General features: G+C 44.9%; 1 protein-coding gene across 2 annotated transcripts in view; it reads right to left on the bottom strand.

The window, feature by feature from the left end:
* Positions 1-2,285: 2,285 nt before the first annotated feature.
* Fras1 (Fraser extracellular matrix complex subunit 1) overlaps positions 2,286-23,261 on the bottom strand; it is a 411,526-nt gene continuing 390,550 nt past the window's right edge. For both annotated transcript variants that reach the window (XM_039091669.2, NM_001415086.1), the window contains 9 exon segments: positions 20,202-20,416; positions 17,735-17,885; positions 16,413-16,520; positions 15,337-15,496; positions 14,465-14,581; positions 10,417-10,583; positions 8,981-9,186; positions 6,775-6,921; positions 2,286-5,757 (listed from right to left, as the gene is read on the bottom strand). In XM_039091669.2, coding sequence (XP_038947597.1) covers positions 5,164-5,757; positions 6,775-6,921; positions 8,981-9,186; positions 10,417-10,583; positions 14,465-14,581; positions 15,337-15,496; positions 16,413-16,520; positions 17,735-17,885; positions 20,202-20,416 — 1,865 coding nt within the window. In that variant the 3' untranslated portion in view covers positions 2,286-5,163.

Genomic DNA, 23,261 nt, shown 5'->3' on the forward strand with positions numbered 1-23,261 from the left:
AAATCACTTGCTAATGTTGCCGTGCTCCTGCGGTTACTGGTACCTCTTGCGTGCGTGTGGTGAAATATAGTATAAAATTGTGCTTTCGTTATCTAGAGAAATGACGGTGGGAGGATGGAGTATTTACTAACAACAGCCTGTAAATGCTACCTGTGAGACTTACAGTAGCTCCGAGAGTCAGTTGTTAAGTATTAACCTGAATGGCAAATTTAAAACAGACACTTGCTTTCACCTCAAGCGTTTGTGTTTGGCATTAAAATAAAAACGACCTGTAATTGAGTGCCACCAGGTTTAAAGACTGTCCCAGTTCAGGCACAAGAGAGACAGTATACCCTGAGCATTGGAATGAAACACAATCTTAACACAGAGTGCATACAGACCTATGGGCAATGTTGCCATGTTCCCTGGGCATCGTGAAGTCCCTGAGGACCAGGAAAATCATGGGATCATTGCTGTCTCCACATGGCCAAGGGAAGGAAGGGGATATTCAGAGCCAATACAAACAGAAACTTCAGAAGAGAGACTGTCCAACAGGGCCTGTGGCCAGGAAGGAAACCACAACAAGGCAGGAGGGAATAGCAGGGGCTGACCACTTGAAGCTACTCTCAATTCAGTGGCTTCATATGGCCAATCACAGCCGATGAAGCCAGTCCACTGGCTGCCTGGCTGTTTCCAGGATCTATGGGTGGCAAGCATTGTTTCGTTCTTTGAAACATTTCTCAGTGGGAGGTTTGAGGGCATGTCTTAGATCTGGTTTTGAACAACTTTTGGAAGTTGTCCCAGAGGCTGGACCCTAATAAACTTTTATTGTGTGTTGACTAGTCCTAGAACCTGATTGCTTTAAACCAAAACAGACCTAAGGATGAAACTCCTGCCAGTCTTTGAAGAAAGGCTTGGATCGTGGTTCTGTTGTGTTATGTAAACCCAGTACAAGCATCCAATCAGGGTAATGGGAACCTGAGACCAATGATGTTTTGCCTTTTAAAGCTTTGAAATTCCGGTATTCATTTGGATTTTTAAAACAGAATTATGGAGGGCACTTGCCTCAGACTTGTTATAGGACCAGATAGAAAGGATAATGGGGTCACGGTACTTGGTTGCTTTTTGTCAGACATACTCAGTACCTCATTGGACATTGTCCCTAGACTGTGACAATGTGATTAGCACACTATTCTGATGGGCTTTCGTCAGACAGAGCTCTCTGCAGCTCATTTGGGGTAAGTATCTATAAAAGACATTCGTTCTGGTATCCTGATATTAAGTAGACACATACAGATCTATATTGCAGACTTCTCAAGATCCATAAGACCCCTCAATTTCGTGCGGCTGAACGTAGTAACATAGTCTAGATATTATTTCCTCCCTCGGTTTTTCAATTTTAAAAATCTCCCAATGAGACGTTGTAAGTTCTAAATGGGAATGAATATTCTGCCACTCAAAATTCCTCAGTTTTATGGCCATGAAATTTCAAGTCTCAGAAGCACTGTTGTAGCCAATCTTTAAAGAGTTTAGAAGCCAGTTTTTGGAACGGTTCCTTCGTGTGCTCTAGGGAAACGCACTCCAAGGCTGAGTGCTGTTAGGTGAAGGGTAATAATGGGGCAGTGGGACACTAAGAGGATTTGAAGATCGCAGTAGGGCCCCTGGGCTTTGGGGATTTAGGGGTCTGGCTTTGGGTGGCATCCCTTCCTCAGCTTTTACGAAAGCATGTCGAATTTTCAGATCTTGCTGAGTTTGCAAATGTGCCAACAGAGCCATGCTGGGCACTGTCCTTGGCAGTGTTTCCTATTATCAGAGGGTAAAGCACACACATGCACAGGCTTGCAGAATGCCAAAATCGCTTGGGCTCAGTCCTATTCTGTCTCTGCCACCGTGTCCTTCACAGACCAGCAAACTCATTTGGAGATCTGATCATCTCCTGGGTGATGTTTGAGACACTTAGTGATCCTTTCCTTGTGCAACAAAGAAGGTCCTAACCTTGCTCACCTTGTATCAGCGATCTTGGGGGGAAGGATTGATGACAACATTCATCCTACTGTACTCACATGGGAATTAAATTATTTCTCTTTGTTCTGACCGCAAAGGCAAAGCTAGATCCGAGCCTATGAATTTATTCAGCGGTCTTGCTCTCAGCACAGTTAGTATGTTTCAGATTCAAAACTAGTAGTTTTGCTCTCTTTTTTGTAAAAAAAAAAAAAAAAAAAAAAAAAAGCCTCAGGTTGCAGAATGATGTACCAGCTCGGTGCAGTGTCTATGCTAATAAGAAGAAAAATGGAAAAAGAACAGAGTCAAGCAAACAAACGACAACCAGGCTGTCATTTATTATTGATACAAATTTATATAGTGGCATATGCTATTGGCGAAATCAGAAATTTGTAACACACAAATTCATACTGAAAATACAAAAAAAAAAATCATCTGAGGGTCAAGAACACAGGTTGACAGCACCACAAATGTTTTCCTCAGTCTGAGCAGGTGAGAACCAGGAATAACAAAAACCTACAGGAGACCGAGAACGCTTATTGTTAAGATTGTGGAAACATTTTTCCACACAATTTCCCATCCAACAATAGGAACCCGCAGGGGTTTTCCAAAGACCTTGGTACAGGCAAGGCCGGTGCAGACAATTATTTCTTTTGACCTTCACAGCCAGCACCTGGCAGCAAGGAGCAACCCCGCTGAGGGTTTTTCTGTTCTTCTCACCTGAAGGTATGATCTAAAAGGTTAGCAAAAACACACACAAGGCATTAGTGGAGAAGTAAGAAACACCGAAAGCAAAGCTTTCACGGACATAGAATCCACACTAGTCACCAAAATTATCCAATCCCAAAGAGGAAGTACAAAATGTAAATGAAATGAACAATTCGAAATCGCTCAAAAGGCAAATCTCAGCACTACGTCTCCTAACGCTTCCTGCTTCAGAAGTGGGCATCCACGAGAGGAGGCTGCCTTCTAATAAAGTGTCTGTAGGGGCGAGGCTGGGAGGCAGGGCTATTTCAGGGGCTGTTCTTTGGCCAAGAGTTCACCATGACCAGTTCCGCACAGGCTCGTGTCTTTTCACTGCCCACCCTGTACACAAAGGCCTCTGGATTCAGCCTCCCTTCCCTCACCAGGCTCTGCCACCTCTTCACAGGTATGCAAGGTGTGTCTCTGTGGAGGCCACCGAAAGCCCGCGCTCTAATGTGTGAACATCCTGGCAGCGGGAGGTGTGACCAGGAATGGGCCAATGGGAAGCTGCTCTACAAATGATTGGCTCCCTGTCTGTGCTCTAGCCCTCTCTGTTGTCCTGGAGATTCAGGGCAACATGAGCTCTGCTGCACGGGATGGGTATCGATTCTAGATTCTTGAAGCGATTCCACAATTTCTGCCTTGAATTATGCTAGCTGGTCTGAAGTAGCACCTGACCAGCCAGGAATTTCTGGGCTCAACTGACCTCTCCTGTCCTGAAGACACCGCATTACTCTCGAAATGTGAAACCGGATTCCCACCAAATCTCCCATTCTGGACGCCAATATGCAGCTCATGCATTACTACAATCATTTCTGTTCCTGACTCCTCAGAAACACCTCCAGTCATACCCACCTAAAAGTGTGCTTCCCCCCCCCCCCTTCCCTCAGTTGAAGGACTATTTCACAATCCAAATACTACAACAGCGGCCGTTTCTACACGCCCTGTTAAGTCATAGCACACAGTCTCACCTCTTCTTTCTCAGTTTACTCCCTGTCATTCACTCGGCACGCCGTCCACGCATTCACTCAACAAACACTTCTGGCATGCTTGTAATGTGCAAGGCACTGCTGTAGAATGAAGAGCTGTGGTTCACACAGGCTCTGCTCTCGAGCTCCGGGTCTGCAGAGTTGCCTGTAAAGTTTTCACGGTTCATTCTTTCTAGATTTTAGTACGAGTCTGGAATGTTCTCAAAGAGTTTGGGTCATTTCCACACCGATACTACACAAGGAGGATGCTCTGTGATTTACTCACTGATAGGACGTGCCATGCACTGGACTAACATTTGCTTCTGGCTAACGGAATTGTGCCTCTGGGTAAAAACACAGTGTACGTGCACGCGTCAGATTTTACCAATAAGGTAGAAACAAAAAGAAAACAAAGGCAAGTTGTGTGCACACCACACAGAATATTCAAGTCGATATCTGAACACTATGCTATGTAAAAGCCACACGTGATGTGGGTTGTCGTGTACTGATGTGGGAGAAATTAAGTGCCTGAGCTACCAGAAAAGAACCCCCAGAGAGAAGTCCCCTGAATATCACACCAGGGACGGTACCTCTATCTGCTGTGTGACACACAGCAAAGAGGCCCCATGTGTATCTGCTAACTCTGGCTTCATTCCGACCTCTAGGAAATTTGCTTACTCAAATGATTCACTTACTCTACAAAAAAAAAAATTAACAAAATTAAAAACCCCAAACACACAAGCTCCCATTGCATTGATAAACCACAGAAAGCCGGGGGAAGTGGGTATCTCTGGCATGCAAAGGCTGTGGTACTTTGCAGCACTCCTCATCGCTCCAAGCACTCCAGGGTAAAGCATGTTGCGATCCCCGTTCAAAAAGGGCTCTAGAAAAGCCAAATGCACTCAGAGGTGGCCAGGGCGCACAGGACAGTAAGTGGAAACAGTGCACAGATTGTCTAAGCTGTGCTGATTAGAATCGTTAATGGAGTCTGTGTGTCAGCCTTCTGTATTCTGTGTCTAGAAGTCCAGAAAAGCCCACAGAGAAGAAAGTTGGGCAGGGGAAGGAAGCAAAGGCTTTGTACTCTCAGATAACTGCTGCCCATGGAGCTTTCTCGATCTGATCAGCGAAGCTAATTGTCCAGTATCTGTCCTAGTTCTAAAACGCTTCTGCAGTCAGCCTCACAGGGTCGCCCTGTGTGGCCACTGAGACCGTTACAGGGACCTGCAGGCATAACCCTACTCTGACACTCTGGGGGAGGGGGACGTGCCTCAGTGGTTCTGTTTCGTGAGGTAGCTCAGTTGTGAGTCGATGCATGCTATGTGTGCTGTCCACCGCTCAAAGCTAGTGTTCCCTTTTTGTTTTGTTTTTTTTTTTAACTTGAAAGATTATAAAAATACCAGTATTTCTCCCCGTTTTATAAAAAGGATTTTAGAAAAAAAAAAAAAAAGAAAATACGCCTCGGGTCTTCGCATTAAACTTCCGTCCCATCTTGTAAATTGTTGTGGACTCTGACTTCCAGGTTCAGTTTTTTTACTTTAGCACCTTTGAACGTATAATACCCCTCACTGTCACTCAGTATGTTGACGTTGCGCACGGTACAGTACTGTCTGTTGGCATTCTTCTCCCCCTTGTCTGTGTTTTTCTTGGCTACATCCACCTTGGTATTCAGGGGGTATTCCTCCAGAGTGTCCTCCGGAGGCTGTTTCTTCTTTTGCTTCTGGCACTTCCTGGTGATGAAACAGGCCACCAGAAACAGCAGCAGGAGAAGCATGAGAGCAGCCAGGGCACTGCCGATAGAGGCTCCGGATTGTGACAGGGAAGCAGCTATCACGGGCTCCTGCAGTTCCAGGTTCAGGGACTTCATGTTGGTGCCGTTCTTGACCTGGTCTCCTTCGTTGTCGTAGATGAGGGAGTCATCGAGAGACAGCCAGCCGCTGGGATCCACCAGGTCCCTTTGGTGGCGCCTCAGAGAGGCAGTGAGAGAGCGCTGGACCCGAGGCCTCGAGATGCTGTCAGGGCTGATGATGTAGATCACTTGGAGATACCACTGATGTCCTGCTTCCACCTGTGGGCCGAGACAGACAGGGACAACACACATGTTACCCGGACAGCGTTTTAGAAGAAAGGAGATGGAAAGACATCTGCTCCAATAGGACTGGATAGGACAAAGGTCTTAGAATATCAACAGTGGATGCTTGAGGTCCTAAGGGACAGGGAACTGAATGAAAGTCTGGGGATTCTCTTTTATTTCCAGATTAGCGTGATCTCGGGTGTACACATTCTTTCCTATCTCCTTCCTCATGTGGAATAGCCTACTAATTTATTTCATGGTCTCTTTAGCTAAATGAGTGCTTATGAGTTATTGGCCTTTATTAATAGCAGTGGAATAATACCGTCAGCTAGCACATTTATTCTCTGTGCCCTTTAATCGCCCCTTATGCTAACTTACTATTTACCGATGAACCTCAGTTAAAATGGAGTCATTCAACAAACTTTCACTAAACAACTCTAAGCATAATATACAGATTTGCTGAACTTGAACACTTCCTGGATCACCCCCAAGAGGGGAACCATATAGAGCATTTGATTGCCTTCTCGCCTGGCCATCTGGGAAGGCTTCATGGCTTTGAAACGGCTTCAAAAGATCAGTGATCGTCCTGATCCAAGGTCAATGGATAGCTACTTGGAGACAGAAAGAAACAAGGCCAAATTTGACCTTGTTGGTTCTTGTTTGTTGCTAGAACTTAGCGTATTTCCCACCCCCATCCCCATCTGACGATGATCCTTTGTGTCTCTGACTCGGGCTTTGTACTTATGACTTTGTTCAGTGTTTTCCCAGTGCCTGGGAAATCAGCTGGTTCAGCAGACAGCCCCAAAGGAAGCAATTTAAAAGAACACAGGAAAAAAAATCAGAGCAGGCCATGTAACGATGGACAAGGGCAGGTGCTCAGATGCAAATCCAAGAATTTGATCCTTGCTTTGGTCTCCTGGGGACAGGGAACTCTTGAGAGTGAATGATAGGTTTAAAAACAATGCAAAAGGTCTCCCTGTGAGAAGGGCATCAGAAGAAACTGGTGGTTACCTTATAGAGGGCATCTACTTTGAGGGTAAATCCATCCACACCCGGCATGCTGCTGACCACCTGGAAATCAGGCAACTCAGAAGCGAAATGGGCCTCGAAAGGCACATCATGGAAATACTTGTCAGTGACCTCTGGCTGGCTGCGGTCCTAGGATTAAAAGGAGCAAAGGACAAGGCATTTGAAAGGCAAGACTGAGAAGAGGGGGATTTCTCCCCTCCTTCTGTGGGCAGGGTGAGGAGAGTGAGTGCTGTGCAGGGTTTCCCTCCAAGTCAGTGCTACGTCTGGATACCACAAGGAAGGATTCTGGAAGGTTCTGTCTAATCTGTTTCTCACTGACCATAGCTTGTGTGTGTGTGTGTGTGTGTGTGTGTGTGTGTGTATGAGAGAGAGAGAGAGAGAGAGAGAGAGAGAGAGAGAGAGAGAGAGATTGATTTTGATGTTGTTAGTCATCCACAAGCTCTTGGCAAGAGTCTTGAAGAGGAATTCATTCTGTTTGTTCGAAGGCTGGACATTCGTAGCCAACCATCCCCAGTTCTCAAGCTACTTAGTCTGAGGATCCTTTCCACGGTTAAAATCCAAAGATCGCAAAGGGCTCCTTTCCATGTGATTTTCTTCTATCACTAGTTACTATCGTTAAACCTGAACAATTAAATAAAATGCTCCTGCAGTCATTTTAAATTTACAATGAGAAGTTTATTATATGCTGGCCTAACTTAGATAATTTTTAGTGAAATATACCCACATTCATCTCTTTCTCCAAAGAGATCTGTTTTTGTGAGATTCTCCTGTTTTTGTATCCAGTCATATGTTTTGTGCTGTTTTAAATTTTAAATGCTTACAATTATGCTATTTTAGCTAATATAGGAAGAAAGTCTAGCTTTGAACACAGCTATACAGTTGGAAAAAAGGAGGTATCTATAACTTTTTCATGTGATTGAGGAGGATAGCTGATGTATATGTATAATCTGTCTATCATATATATGTATATATCTATGATATGATATAGATAGACAGACAAAAATATAGATGATAGTGTTGTGTGTTATATGAATATGATAGACAGACAGACAGATGATAGAGTTGTGTGTTGTATGGATATGACAGACAGACAGACAGATGATAGAGTTGTGTGTGGTATGGATATGATAGACAGACAGATAGGCAGACAGAGGTAAATGATAGAGTTGTGTGTTGTATGGATATGACAGACAGATAGATGATAAAGTTGTGTGTGGTATGGATATGATAGACAGACAGGCAGACAGATGATAGAGTTGTGTGTTGTGTGGACATGTTCGTGTGGGAGTGTGTACTTGTGTGTGGATTCCTAAGATTGATGTTGGGTGTGCTCCTCAGTCACTTCTTCACCTTACTTTTGAGATGGTTTTCACTGAAGCTGGAGCTCCTTGACTGGCTGGCTGGTGAGCGACAGATGTCCTCATGTCTGCTGTCCCTGTATTATAGGTACCCACTCTTTATGTTGGTTCTGAGGCTCAAACTCAGGCCCTCATACAGCAAGCCCTTTACTGAGCTGTACTCTCTTCTTTTCCTGGATAGTCTTCAAAATTTGGTGGTATTTTCCTTCTCCTCCTCTTCCTCCTCCTCCTCCTCCTCCTCTTCCTCTTCTTCCTCCTCCTCCTCTTCCTCCTCCACCAATATTTAGTGTGTGTATGTGTGTGTGTGTGGTGTATGTATGTGGACATGTATTTAACTGAAGAAGGCATTCAGTTCCCTAAGGGTGTAAGCTTCCTGATGTGGAACCAAACTGATGGGACCCACACTGAGTCTTCTGCCAGAGCAATACATGCCCTTAACCACTGAGCCATCTCTCCAGCCCCAAGGACAACATGGGGTCTGAATTCTATTATTAAACTTTCTGGTGCGGATGTGCGGGTGAAGAGGCCATGACACTGTGTATTAGGGGAGCAATTTTAACTGTGTGGACTCTTGGAAGGAGTCTAAGTGCTACTCAGGGCCTTTGAACCAGCTTGAGGAAACACTGGCTTAGAGGTTCCTCTTTCTGGAATATCAACAACACCATATCTTTCCACCCACCATAACCAGTAAGTTGGAAATGTAGGTAGGTGACCAGAGAGGAAGAACAATAGAAGTACATATAGAGGAAAAGGAAACGGTTTCTGTCAGGATTCACAGCAGAGACAGCGTCTCGCTGGCCTCCTCAGTATTGGCATGAGGAAGGGCGTACCAGCAGCAGGAATCTGTGCTTCAGGTGTTTATTTGGCTGAATGCATCCGTACTGTGGCCCTTCATTGTAGATTGTCCCCGTAGGGTCAAAGAAAGGCACGTAGCCATCCTTGCCCGTACAAAGATAGACTTTCTCCAGCTGCAGTTTGTAAGCAGAATGAAGGTTTTGCTCTGGATTCCAAAGGACTCGGCCGTAAAGGATCTGACCTGGAAAGATTGAAAGGCACCAGCTAGATTGGGCTTGGTGGTGAAAGAGAAAGTCATGTCAAGAGCAGAGAGGACTAAACGCACTCCCTCAGAGTCAAAAGTGCCTTTTCTGTGAAGAGCTCTGAGTCCATGTGTCCCTGAAATATACATCTACCATTTATTGCACCTCTAATTCATTCACATTACTGAAGCATTTATGATATGGCAACCACTCAGCTCTGCACGAGGGATACAGAGGTGAGTGAGAGGCAAATGAGACGGAAATGAGAACAAAGAGATTAATAACATTTATTGATAACATTTATCAAATCCAGCAATCGCTATGTACTATACCAAACTTTTCTCACGCAGTAAAGCGCACGGGGTGCTTACCATCTTCTAGCTGAGCAGACTGAGGCACCAGGTGGCTGAGTAAATTGTTAAAAGTCACCACAACTACAAGTGGTGACGGTAGGATTGAGACTGGGGGTACCTTGCCTTGGCCACTCACTCTGATAGCATGTACGAGACGGTACATCACCTGCTACGACAGAGGAAGGAGCCTGGGTGCAGAGCTGGCATGGGGTCTGCTTTAGGAGAGGTGTGGAAGGGTTTGAGGAGGGGTGATCTTTGAGCTGTCTCCCGAAACATGAGCTAGCATTTGTCAGGACATTTTGGGGAGGGAGACAGGACAGAATCCATGTAGAAATGCTAAGCACGGGGTTGGTGTGAATCCTAGTGTGGGAACTTTCATCTAAGGTATCTCATGTGTTCTCAAGTTCTTTATAATTTTTTAATTTAATTCTTATTCATTTTATTTAATCCTTCTAAGAGCCCAAAAGACAGGCCTGTTATTGTTCCCTTAAGTAACTTATGCCAGGGAGCTTCATGGTGCTGGAAATACAGCTGAGAGCCAACAGGAGTGCTATGAAACCTCTCCAGGGAATCCAGAGGTAACAGTTAGACACTGTGTCAGAATTGTATCACACATGCCAATTCCCTTACTGCCCACACCAGTGCTTTCCCATGGTGATGCACTGGGAGCTGGGAGGTAGTTTATAAACTGAAGGGAGAATGTGGGACTTTTCCTTACTTCTACCTTGCCTGCCCTGGAATGGAGGCCCGGGAGATGTTCCCTGAAAGGCTAGCTGACTGGGTATGGGTAAAGATACGCATCCAGTCCTGGGACTCACTCAGAAGAGTCGCCTATCCAGGCAGAGCCACTAGCCGCAGCCAGAGGAAACAACTCACCTTTGGAAAAAGCTCCTTTGTAATCCATTTCTGCCAGCGACATATCAGACGTGTTGGGATCCATCAAGAATACCTTCTCGTTATTGCAGAGCTGAAACTCAGTATTGAGCGAATACACAACCGGCACAGGGCGGTTGGTCTGTTGGAACGCGATGGGTATCAGGAACCTAGATGTGGGAGGAACGAGAGCTATTTGAGGGCAGGGTTAACTTCCCATGGGCATTTGAGTTGTCCTCTTTGCCTGGCCTTCTTGGCCATGCATGAAGCTTCGCTGACCAATTACTGATTGAATGTCTTCATGAGGATAATCTGGTCCTTTATTCACTTTTAATGCTTGAGGTAGGGCCCACATAGTTGAGAACAGTTTTGATATTTCCCTCCTCTTTCCTTTCAGGTTCTAGGATAATAGGCGTGCACCCCATCATGCTCCGTTTCTACAGCGTTGAGGCTACTCCGGCACTCTGCCAACAGAGTCACAGCCTTAGCCCCAGTCTAAGCTTCTCAGAATAATTTAGTCCTTAGAACTCTTTGGTACCAGTTGCACTTTATCCCCCAAAAGTATGTGTGTGTGTGTGTGGGGTAAGTGTAGAGTGTATGCATGCATGTACAGGGAGGGCATGTGTCTAGGTATCCACATGTAGAGGCCAGAGGTTGATGTTAGTTTCTTTCCAACTCTCTGTTGTATAAAATATATACACATATATGTGTATAACTATTCATATGTTGTTTGAAAAAATTAATTAAAGAAAAGGTAGAGGAGTGATAGAAGAAAGTACTCGGATTGATTACTCTGGTGTGCACAAATGCCCACACGCACACATGAATATATGCATATAAACACACACACACACACACACACACACACACACACACACACACACAATAAAAAAACAGGGAGAAACTGGAAACAAAGAAAGCCGTTAGACAGCAACATGAAACACAATCATAAAACAAACCAGGGATTCTAAGAAAAAAAATCCTGTTAGGGGGCCACTCGGGTAAGAAGAAAGGAGAGCTTATGTATAGAGAACGCTGTCAGTGTCTGGACGGGGCCTGACAGTTGACAGAGTAATGCATGCCTTTAACCCGGGACTTAGGAGGCTAAAAGCATGAAGACCGGATTCATGTCTATCCTGGGCTACATAGGAAGTTCAAGCCCAGCCTGGCCTACCCAGCAAGACTCCTTCTCTAAAACAAAGCAAAAGAACACCACCCCCAATAAAATAAATAAAAATAAAAAACCCCGAAGCATTGGGAATATTCCGTTTCTTAAGATTGGGGCTAAATATACATTGGTTACCTATATATACACACACAAATACATATTTGTTTTCATGGAATAGCTAGAGAACTTCATAACTAAACTTGTTTTAAAGAAAAATAAAGTTTCTTAGCATGTCCCAACAGATTACATGCCTGTGTTCTGTCTGATTTTCCTGGTCCCCATCCCTCCTCTATACGGCTGACTGGGTGGGATTCCTTGAATCATTATCCCAGTTATCAATTACGGTGACTGCCATCCAGACAGACAAGCCATCTAAATCTCTACCTCTCTGCCCTGATTTACTTACCTTCCACGGGCTGGTTGCAACAGCGGCCACCTACTTTCCTATCGATACTGTGGGCAAGCCCCCAGATTCCATTTTCAAACACCTCCCTGGCCACTTCCTACATTTTTCAGCTCATCCTATCAGACCATTAATTCTTCAGCCCGCAGCAGGCCATTCCCGAACACTCTTCCCAGAGTGTAAAGGACCCCGGGGTACTTTACACAGTCATGGTACGCAGAGATGTCCACACGGCACTTGGGAAAACAGCCCGCCAACTTTTTATGTTCAATACACACCTACCATATGATCCAGCTGCCTAACTCCTGGGTATTTATAGAAGAAAACACAAAACATGTGTCCACACACGAGGCTTGCCCATACATAGTCAGGGGAGACTTATTTAAAAAAACAGTTCCAACTTGGAAAGAACCCGGCTGCCCATCACATGATGAACCGATAGATTGCTTTTCCCATACCATGTAATACAACGCAGCAATGATGGGAACAAACTACTTACACAGTAATGCAGGGATTCAGATAAGCGTGCCAAGGGAGATGAGCTGGGGGAAAGTAACTGCGATTGTGTGATAACATTTATGTAAGGTTCTGGAGAATTCAATTTCCTGGTGACAGACAGCAGATGACGGGACACCCAGAGATGGGGAGAGATGGGGTGTGAGGAAACTTTTGGAGGAACTGGTTGTTTATTGTCTTGATCGCAGTGATATTTCACAAGTACACTCGTATGTCAATATGGATTAAACACGTATGTTCACATCCGCAGTTTGTTTACCATCAATAATGCAGCCATTTAAAGACGATCCAGCCTGCTTGCCGGGCTGCGCTCTGCTGTGCTTATGGCCCTCTGCTCACTTCCTCTGCTCCCTCAGCCCTCAGTGTTCCTCTCATTCTGAGCAATGCCCATTCAGTCAGATGCCCCCCTCCACAGGCTTAGTCCTCCAGTTGACCAGTTCTTACTTCTTTGCCATCTGTAGGCTCTGCCCGCCTTCCTTATTTAGTGGATGAACTGTCTTGACTCTAAGCTAATGTTAGTCTTTCCCTCACGTCCTGTGCCTGTCCCTTTTTTGCCATCTAGGACCTGGCTTTACCCCCTGTTCTCCCTCCTGCTGCAGCATGCAAACATTTGGAATTCTTTTCTACCCTAAAACATAACCCAATAGAAGCTCTGAAAATGTATGGCCCCTCATCGTTATCAGTCAGTGTACCTCTTCCCTGACACCCCTTTCAGAAAGGCTCTTTATCCCTATTGTTCCTGCTTGCTTACCTCTCTTGAATTCACCTCCTCCCTCCAGGTCAATAGACCCTGAAGCTCACCAGGCTGTGTACTAAGAAGCCGGGCATTATTGAATCCAACAGCCAATTCCCAATCTTTGAACATGAACTTCAAGTAGTTCTCTCTTAATACCAATGCTGGCTTTGACATCTCTCAATGTTTTCTAGGTCATCTGTTCAGTCTTCAGACAGGTGGCACTAAACTCTAAGGTACCTGAGACCTGAGAGGCTGTGAAACTACACCGTTGTAATATAATTTTATAACCTCAGTGATCAGAACAGTGCAAGCACGTGATAAAATCTGAACGAAGGGAAAAGGCTTAATGTGGTCTCAGGCCTGAGGAAGGTACAAGCCCGTTCTGTTAAATTTTCAATGGTATTTTATTATGTATATTAGTGTTTACTGCACGTATGTCAGTGTACCACAAAGGTGCCTGGCACACATGGAGTGCAAAGGCAGGTGTTGGACTCCCTGTTACTGGAGTTACCATGGCTGTTAACTGCCATGATGGTGCTGGGGATAGAACCTGGATCCCCCAGAAGACCAGCCAGTGCTCTTAATTGCTGAGCCATCTCTCCAGCTCCATATATTTGATTCTTATTCTTTCCACAGTTCATGTCCATAAAATCGAGTGGGTGGGTATTGGACCCCTTCTGCCCAGGAGATACAGAACGAAGTTGCTATGAACATCCGGTCACAACCTGACCCCAATAGACCAGCACAACCTTATTTTATGTGTGCGCCCATTTAAAGATCCCTTTACTTAGTAGACGTTGTTGACTCATTAACATCAGATCCACAGACAATAGCATAATAATTCATGCATGCCTGACTGGGGCTTCTTTAATAGTGCTGTATAGGGGCACATGATAGCCCTTATGTGCTTAGAAATGATAGAAAACACTTTGGTGCTATGCTTAGGAGTCATTTAAAAATAGCAAAGCCACTGATAAGATGTACATAACTGAAAACATACAACATTAAATAGACCACGAAGGATCATTGTACTCAGAGAGTTGACATGAGAAGGCAGAAGTCTCCCTTGTTTAGGTGGGGCTATGCCTATTGGCTGACACGACAGTTTTACACATCGGCGCATGACTATGGAAGCACAGTGGGTACTTCTAGGATTACGAAAACATTTTAGTGGGCAGAATTCTTAAACAAAGATACAGAAGTAGGAAGCATCGCCTTATTGGCCTACCTTTCTGGGGCATGAGCAGTGCAGGCCAAAGACTTCTCTCCTGGGTCCACCCATGGCTGTGTGGGCTGCACGGTGCAAGGGATCAGGTAGATGGTGTACTCCCCTGAGTAGTCCTTTCTGGAAACAGGCAGAGCAGACTGTAGTCACAGTAAGACCTGATGAGGACTTAGCCCCAGTCAGACATGACTTCCTGAAGCAGGGCTCAGGTGGCATTTATGCACTGACAACTCTGTAAGCGTCACTTTCAGGAACTCGTCTCTGATTATTCTGACATTCAGAGTATTATCCCCAAGGTGTTAGGTCCCCCCCCCTTTACTCAAGTCTTTTCTATGAGGAAAGCTGGGGGGGAAAAAAGGCCCGGAGCTAAAATAATCCATGGTTCATGTGACGACAAAGAGAGTTAAGGAAACCTACTTGCAATTTGCTTAGTATGTCTTGTCGACTGACAGCCTGTTAACAAATTCTTAAATGCAAGAGCTTCTGTCTGTTAAAATGTAGCTATCCCAGGCTATGTTGCAGAAAAGGAGGCAAACACCATGGAGACAGTATCTCTCCTGAGCAGACACTCACCTCCATTGGGCTAGCTCTCAGACTCGATGGCCTTCATTACTTTTCAAAGTTGAAGAACACTAGAAATTCTCATTGGGGGAGGGGATCGGTGTGCTTATGGCCAGACACAGAATTCTCCAGGAGTCTCTGTGCCCATCACTAACTTGCTACTCAGTAGCAATCCCAGCCCTGGCAGGTTAAGTGGAGGGCAGGAGAACATTCAGAAAGTCTGGAAGAATCTTCCAGGGTCTATGTTTCAAGCTCTTGCAGGAAGTTGAACACTTTTCAGGTCAAGCCCCAGAAGCTTCTATCACGGTATTTACCTGTTGTAAGAGCTCGTGGCTCGCCAGAGTTGATGTGGAGAATCAAATGTCTGAGCACTCCACAGGAGCTGCAGGTCAAACTGAATTCCTCCTAGGTGGTCTGGAGTCAATATGAAAGACTTCACGTCTGGGAGGGTGTGGTGTTCTATCACAAACTGTCCTGTTTCAGAGGGAAACACTCTTGATTTGTGTTTGCTGTGTTTGCTTAAGGACCTAATGGTTCGATTTCTAGCGAAGAGTTAAGGGCATATATACCCTTTAGAATATAACGTACAATGGTGAAGACACTGCAGCATCTTAGACCAGCCCACCACCCTTCTTATAATGGCCATTATGGTCATATAATGTATGCGTAAACATGTGTGGAAACATGCTGAGCTCATATACAATATCCTATGGATATTTATGGGTGATATACTCAGACGTGAATCTCAACAGACACGTTTTTGGGTCTTAGTGTTTCATAAATAGAAATTCAATGTTGGATATAATCATATTTAGATCTATTTAAGACTTCAAGACTTTGGTGGAAGGGAACAGGTGTTGAAGTCCCTAAAAAGGTAAAGGTTAGTTAGCAAGATATCATCGTTCTTAAAGTTCAGTGTGAGTGTTTGAGGTGGGTAAGTTGATGAACTATTCTGGATGGAAATAAACTAGTGAGATAATACATGTAAAATGTGGTTGGGTCTACTTTCCTTTATATGTACAGATATAAAGTAAATATAAAGAAATATAAAGCAAGTAGGAAAAGCATTTGTGAGATAAGGGGCAATTTATATAAGGACTATGATACAGTCGCTAGATGGGAAATGCTATTGTGTTTTCTTGTTCTTGGATGGTGTCTGTTGAAGTGTTTGGAGTAAGGTTCATAAAGATGGCAGTTTGTTTTCAAATGCAGTGACCAAAGAGAGAGAGAGAAAGAGAGAGAGAGGAGAGAGAGAGTGTGTGTGTGTGTTCATATGTAGATAGTAAACTGTTAACATTATAGACTTTTTCATTGGTCTACTATTTCAACTTTTCTGAATGTTTGAGTTATTTCTTAATAAAGACTTTGGAAAAAAATGCATTGAAACTACCTCTGAATTTGGCATGGGTCTTGAACTCGATGACGAGACGGCCATCCTCTCTAATGTAGATTCTTAGTATCTGAAGTCTTGCAGAGAGCACACTGTCTGTCTGGATGCCTGGACAAGGAACCACACAGAAAACGTCAAAATCAGGCTATGGAGAGCATCTTCTGGATAGTGACCTCCCTAGCATTGGTCTCAGGGTCCCCTCTAAAGAGCTCCAAGTGTTTAGGTGAATGTAACTTAGTTATATATTCACATGAGCGTGCATACAGGAGTGAATGCCAATGCGAATGCGTCAGTAGCTCTCATTTGTGGCTCTGTATTTTCAAGGTCCACTGTCTTTATAGGGGGGCTTTTTTATGTGGGTACCACTTGCCCCAGAAGCAAAGAATGTCCCTTTTCAGAAAAGAGTGGCACTAAAACTTCAGGCACTACAGCTCCTCTATACTGTATTCTCCTTTCCTTATAGGAACTAATTGGGCCCTAAGTCTTGGTATTTAAACAAGGTTTAAATCTTTCATTTAAAGATTTATTTATTTATTTATTTATTTATTTATTTATTTATTTATTTATTATGTACACTGTAGCTGTCTTCAGACACATAAGAAGAGGGCATCAGATCCTATTACAGATGGTCGTGAGCCACCATGTGGTTGCTGGGATTTGAACTCAGGACCTCTGAAAGAGCAGTCAGTGCTCTTAACCACTGAGCCATCTCTCCAGCCCCAGGATCCTAAGTCTTGATGTATACATTTTATTCTCTAACCAATGGAGATGACAGGAAACCTTCTAGAAAGTCCACTGTGTGGAGTTATAGGCACAATGTCTACTGGACTCAGAAGGACCTAAATAAAATGCAATCGAAAGAGGAGAAAACAAAAGTCAAGCAAATGGCAGCAGAGATGAGCCCAAGGGTCCAAGGGTCCAAGGGCCCATTGGGCTCAGATGGGAGAATGTCGAGCTATTTTCCCACAGGGAATACGAAGCAAACAGGACGGGCTGAGCTCAAGCCATGTAAGGGAAGAAAGGATAAAATTGTCAATTACTAGAAATACAACCTGTCTAAAGAATGTTCATGAAGCTCTTAGACATCACTCCCTCAGAGGAAGGGTAAGCCAAGGAGGAATGGAATCAACGGGATGGGATACCCATTGGAAATGGGAAAAAAACCCAAACAAAAGAACAGCAGATCAGGATACTATCTGGAGCCCAGTTAAACATCCCCCTCCTTTTTCCTGAAAGACCACAGGAATGCCGTTGCCGTTAGAGCCCAGTGCTTATTGTGATTGAATGCGAGGTAGTGCAGTTAAGACGTCTCCAAGGCATACCTGTTCTCCAGAGAACTGTGTCATAGAAGAAAGAGAATTCCATCTCAGTGTGGTGCTCTAAGGAGGCCCAGCCCCTGGGGGCTGTCACGTAGATGTAGGACACGTAGAGAGGCACGTGCACTGTCAAGAACGACTGAGCAGAGTCTCTCACCTGCCAAACGAACAGTATGCAAGAAACAGGCTTATTTCTTTTCTGGGAGGGATGGGGCAGAAGGCCATCACTTCTCAGTTCAGTTTTTCTCTATTCCCTTGGTCACTGGATCATATAGTAATTCCTAGCCTACACCCGCAGCTTGTCTTTGAAACATAAAGAGGGTACAAGGTGGCCAGGACACCTCTTCAGAAGAGGTGACCTTCAAAGGCTTTTCTGAGGAGGTGACCTAAAAAATAGTAAGGACCATCTTTGTTTCCAGTCTTCAGTTTCTAGAGCTATTCCCTGGAAATGTGAAGTCTCGAGGGCTGGGGGGATAGCTTGCTGGCTTGATATCTGTCAGCACATCCTCGCTTTACTGAGAGTTTGCCAGAGGTCCGAGGCCTTTAGGAGATGCTGATCACTGGAACAGCACCAAAGTTCGGTCCTCTGAAACGGACACGTGCTTGACTCAGGGTGTCTTAGTGAGCACCATATTCCTGCTTCAGGAACAAAGGCCAGGGGCTTTGACATCACACTTAGGAAGCTGACCAACAGCAAGGGGCTGCAGGTGATCCAGGAGTTTACTGGTGCAGGCAGTCCTTTGGAGAAATGATTTAAAAGAGAACAGTTCACACCTCCAAGGGAACACTATTTTCTAAAAGGGTTCCTCTTACAGTTGTTAATTTGGTGCACTGAAATAGGTTTTATGAAGCCATGAAAAAGAACTGGATAGAAAAAATATAGTATGCCAGTAACTGCTTTCACAGTGCACTGTGCTCACATGGATGGGAGAATTTACTAACTAAAAAACATTCATATTTTCTCTGTACATACATTTCTTTTCCTAACAAAAAGCTAAGTTAGTAAGTTTAGAGAAATTTTATTTTGTTATTGGGCAATTTTTATGGGATATGTCCCTTCATTGCCTCTCATTATTTTTCTTCGACCCAGAAGATGTTATTTGCTAATCTTTGAGAACATTTCCTGACAAATATATCATGCATTCTCGCCTTGCTTTATGCTGAGAGCATGAGTCACAGTTTAACGGGAATCCAGGCAGATTGCCTCAGTAATTCCACTGGTGCTTCTTGAAAAATGCTGAATGAGAGCCTACGTTCAGTTTCTCTGGTTGTTTTATTTTTCAATTACGAATCAGCAATTTCAAGTACTTTTAAAGAAACAGACAATGTTGAAACACTTGGGGTAATCTATATTTTCTGTCTTAAAATGTAAAAGTGGACAGAAGCAATCCTTGTCGGTGGGACTTTTTAAAGACTATAGTATGGGCAGAATTGAAGAAAAAAATCATGGAGAACACAGAACATTAATTTTCATCGCTAGAAGTCCAATGCGCTGTCCATTATGCCACAGAGCCACCTGAACATTAATTTTCAAGGGAAGGAACAACCAGGTTTGTGGCATCCGTTGACAGCATTCAACAGGCATTCACAGAAACAAAATTCACCAGCTGCCTTGAAGCTTTCTCCAGTAGGGGGCAGTGCTTCACACAAAACCAGAGGAGCTGGGATATACGTTTGAATTAAGGAGACTCCCCAATTGATTAAAACCTCTTGACAGATTCTCTCATTTAGTGAGACGAAATTTGTTCTGAAATGAAAACCAAACAGTTAACAGGTTTTGGCTCTCACCGAGATACAGGCTCAAAAGTGGAATGGAGCTTGAGAATTAACTGTCCTATGAGACCGCCTAGTCCCTGGTACTCTTACAGAACTGCTCTTCTGAGCCTTTGGAATCATCCTAGAAACACTTCCGCCATCAGGAATGTTTAATGTGTAAGCGTGTGCACACACACACACACACACACACACACACACACACACACACACACACGCATGCCTACCCACATATCTGCTTTCGCAGGGGTTGTGAGTTTGGAATAAGCACACAATCAGAATGTTTGAAACAGTAGACTCTTCCAGTGGTGTTTTGGAACTCAGAGTCGTCCTTTGAGAGGTGTGACACCTGCTATTCTGACTCATTCCAAGTGGGGAAGAGAAGACATTCATGTAAAGAACCCCACTGGCAAACGTTAATCTCCACTTTCCAAAGTACACACAGCAAAAATCACGCATCCTTCTACAGAAGCAGATACTAGATTTTTGTACAGATGACTTGCTCCAGTAATTGCTTTATACATTAATTTGATTTAGAAGACATCAGGGTCCTTTAAACCACAATACAGCCAAGACCCTTAATAAGGAACTTAAAAAGAACATTCCCTTACCTGGCTAAATACAACAAGCGGGTATTTTGCTGACCGAGGCACTTCTAGAGTGGAGTTGGCATGGCAGCACAATCTCCCAGAGAACCCACCTGGAAGTCAGCAGTCACGGAGCCCCCACACACATCGATGAGCTCTGTCATGTCGTAGTATGCATCAAAGGTCCACACGCAGCTCTTCAGGTTCAGGTGTCTGTACAGCTGGATGGTTTTGGGCTCCCGTACACTTGGGTCAAACTGGAAGGGACGGTCATAGCCAGGGCCCAGGGCAGTACTATGGAGACCTGCGTCATCCAGGAACCCTGCCTCTGCAGTGGGGGAAACAAGGAGCAGCGAGTTGGTCTGAGCACGCCAGGAGCTGGGTAAAGGGGAGGTCATTGGGCTGTCCAACTGAGGCCTTGGCTAGATCTACCTTGGACTCCCAGTGTCCGGTGAGGTCAAGAGGAGACCTTGCAAAGAGCTGAGTTGCCTGCTGGGAGCTGAGATCATGGCTTAGCAGGTAAAGCGTTCCTCTTAGAATATGCAGGAGGGTCTGTCGTGAATTTGCTCTAATGCTAGCATTATGTTATTTGGGTATGTAATACGTAGAGGGTCCCTGCCCCAAGTTGGTTCTGATTGGTAAATAAAGTTGCCAGAGGCCAATGGCTGGGCAGGGAGACAGAGGCAGGAATTTAGGATTCGCAGGCAAGGGGATCAAAGGAGAAAGGAGAATCCCTATGCCAGGAAAGGACTAAGAAAGATTCAGACTGGAGAGCTGCAGAAGAGAGAGCATACCAGTCACATAAGAGCTGGAGTGGAGTCTAGGGCACTAAATATGGAATATAGAGTTTAGTAAGTACTAACTCAGGAGTATCAGAGGGGAGGCGTTAGCAAACTCCCAAGTTTGGGAGTGGCCCAGCCATTGAACTGTTTATTAAACTAGAAGGCTATGTGGGTGTCTTTCATTTGGGGACTGTGGGTAGCGAGGACTATGTGCTGCTGCTGAGGCATTTAGAGCTGATAATCAACTTCTGCCATGAGGGCCTGATTAGGGACCCAGCACCCATGGGAGAAAAGCTAGGTGTGGAGACACGTATGTATGCCCCAGGGCTTGAAACTCACTGGCCAGCCAGAAAGCTTAATGAGCAGATTCTATCTCAAAAAGTAATGTGGAGAATGACTGACGGAGACATCTGTAATTGAACTTTGGCCTACATACATGTGCAAGCACGCATATGTCGATAGACATGTACACAAGAACCCCCCCCCCCAACACAGAGAAGGAAAGGGGGAGGGATGGAGGGAGGGAGGGAGGGGGAGAGAGAGAGAGAGAGAGAGAGAGAGAGAGAGAGAGGAGAAGAGAAGAGAGACAGAGACAGAGACAGAGAGAGGCAGGGAGCTACAACGCTGAGCTGTCTGTTGCCTGGGGTTAAATGGGGCTCTGCTCCTTTAAGAAACCCACGTACCCAGGAACAAGGGTGAACAAACAGCACAGCACCACAGATGAATAAAGCAGGTTTTCCAAGGGTTTCTGTGCATCCCGTGGCTCACCACTGGTCTTGATGAGATTGCCATGCTATATAGATCACTCACGTATGAAAAACCATTTTTAAGGCCAGTTTGAAACACGGTTTTTATGGGAAGTCATCAAAGCAACATCCAACTTCCCTTTCTTCCTCCCTCCAGTGGTTTCTGAGCTCTCGAGGTGGGGGGGGCATCTTAATTAGTAGATAGCTTTCTAATGATGTCTGACTAAACTTCACCTGCTACCGGTCAAAATGACTAGATCAAATGCTGTGACCTGTTCTAAACTACAGAAGACAGCTGAATGCCGGTGCCGTTTTAGGACACTTGAGATATAATAAAAATTTTCACATTCATTCATTCATTCATTCATTCATGAATGTGTGTGTGTGTGTGTGTGTGTGTGTGTGTGTGTAAGACCATGGCACGGGGGTCAGAGGACAACCTGTGGGGGTCAGTTCTCTCCGTAGAGACTAAACACAAGTTATCGTGCTTTGAGGCGAGCATCTTGCTGGCTCCTGAATATAATTTTTATAGTCATAAAAGTAGCTGTCAAGTTCAAAAGAGACAGAGAGGCAGAGAGCTACAATGCTGAGCTGTCTGTTGCCTAGGGTTAAATGGGCCACTGTCCCTTTAAGAACGTCTCAGACCATCTACCATCAGCAACCCACCCTTAGTCCCCTCAAGAGTGGGACCTCACTTGACCTGTGATGGATTTAAACATTTTTAAAGCGGGGAGAGATAGTGATTTTCAGTTTTTAATCACACCATTTCTTTTATTGCCTACGTACGCATGCCAATTAAACTTTCACATGTAGTTCAATGGTTTGAGAATAATTTGCGCTCAACTAATTCTACTGCACAGAGACCGCCACGACCAAAATTGATACCTAATGAATATGAAAGCGCAGATAAATGCATTTCTGTCTTCAAAACCACTGTTGAATGATTCATCAGCAGAAAAGTGGTGGTGGGGGAGGGGGAGGGGATGACAGGCATTGCGTGTGCTCTTGCCATGGTAAATGGAAACCGACAGGACTTTTCTGTGGAGCGAAATGTCTGCTGTGGTGAACACAGAGGCACAGCCTTTAGCTGTTGGCTTCTTCACGTTCTCATCTGCTGCTGCTGCCCAGCCGAGGTCAAGCTCTAGCTGAGACAGGCCCATCCAGTGACAGGGGGAGGGGGTGGGAGGAGGGGAGGGGGAGGGAGTGTGAGGAAGGGAGGGGGAGGGAGCATGAGAAGGGGAGGGGAAGGGAAGGGGGAGGGGAGGGGGAAGGGAAGGGGGAGGGGAGGGGGAGGGGAGGGGAGAGGGAGGGGATTTCTCTTCAGCATTTCCCTTTTCGAGGCTGCAGTGCTCTTGGTCAGAGCATTTCCCTCTGCCCTTCCTGCTTCTTCCCCTTACCTTTAAGTAGGTGTTGATCTTTAAAGAAAACCATGTCCCCTAGCCTTTATCTCAGTTCCCCGTTCTAGAGTATCCATCCTTCAGCAGCTAAGCTCGGCGCTTTCTCTTTCTAAAGATGTTGCTATCATGGGAGCAATCACAAAACGAAGAATGGTTTCTGCAGGTGAGGAATTAACTAATATTTACCTTGGAGGCATTTTAGACCTAACGTCACCTTGAATACTCCCCCAATCTGCCTTGCAGAGACG

The sequence above is a fragment of the Rattus norvegicus genome, chromosome 14, assembly GCF_036323735.1.
Source record: "Rattus norvegicus strain BN/NHsdMcwi chromosome 14, GRCr8, whole genome shotgun sequence".
NCBI lineage: Eukaryota > Metazoa > Chordata > Mammalia > Rodentia > Muridae > Rattus > Rattus norvegicus.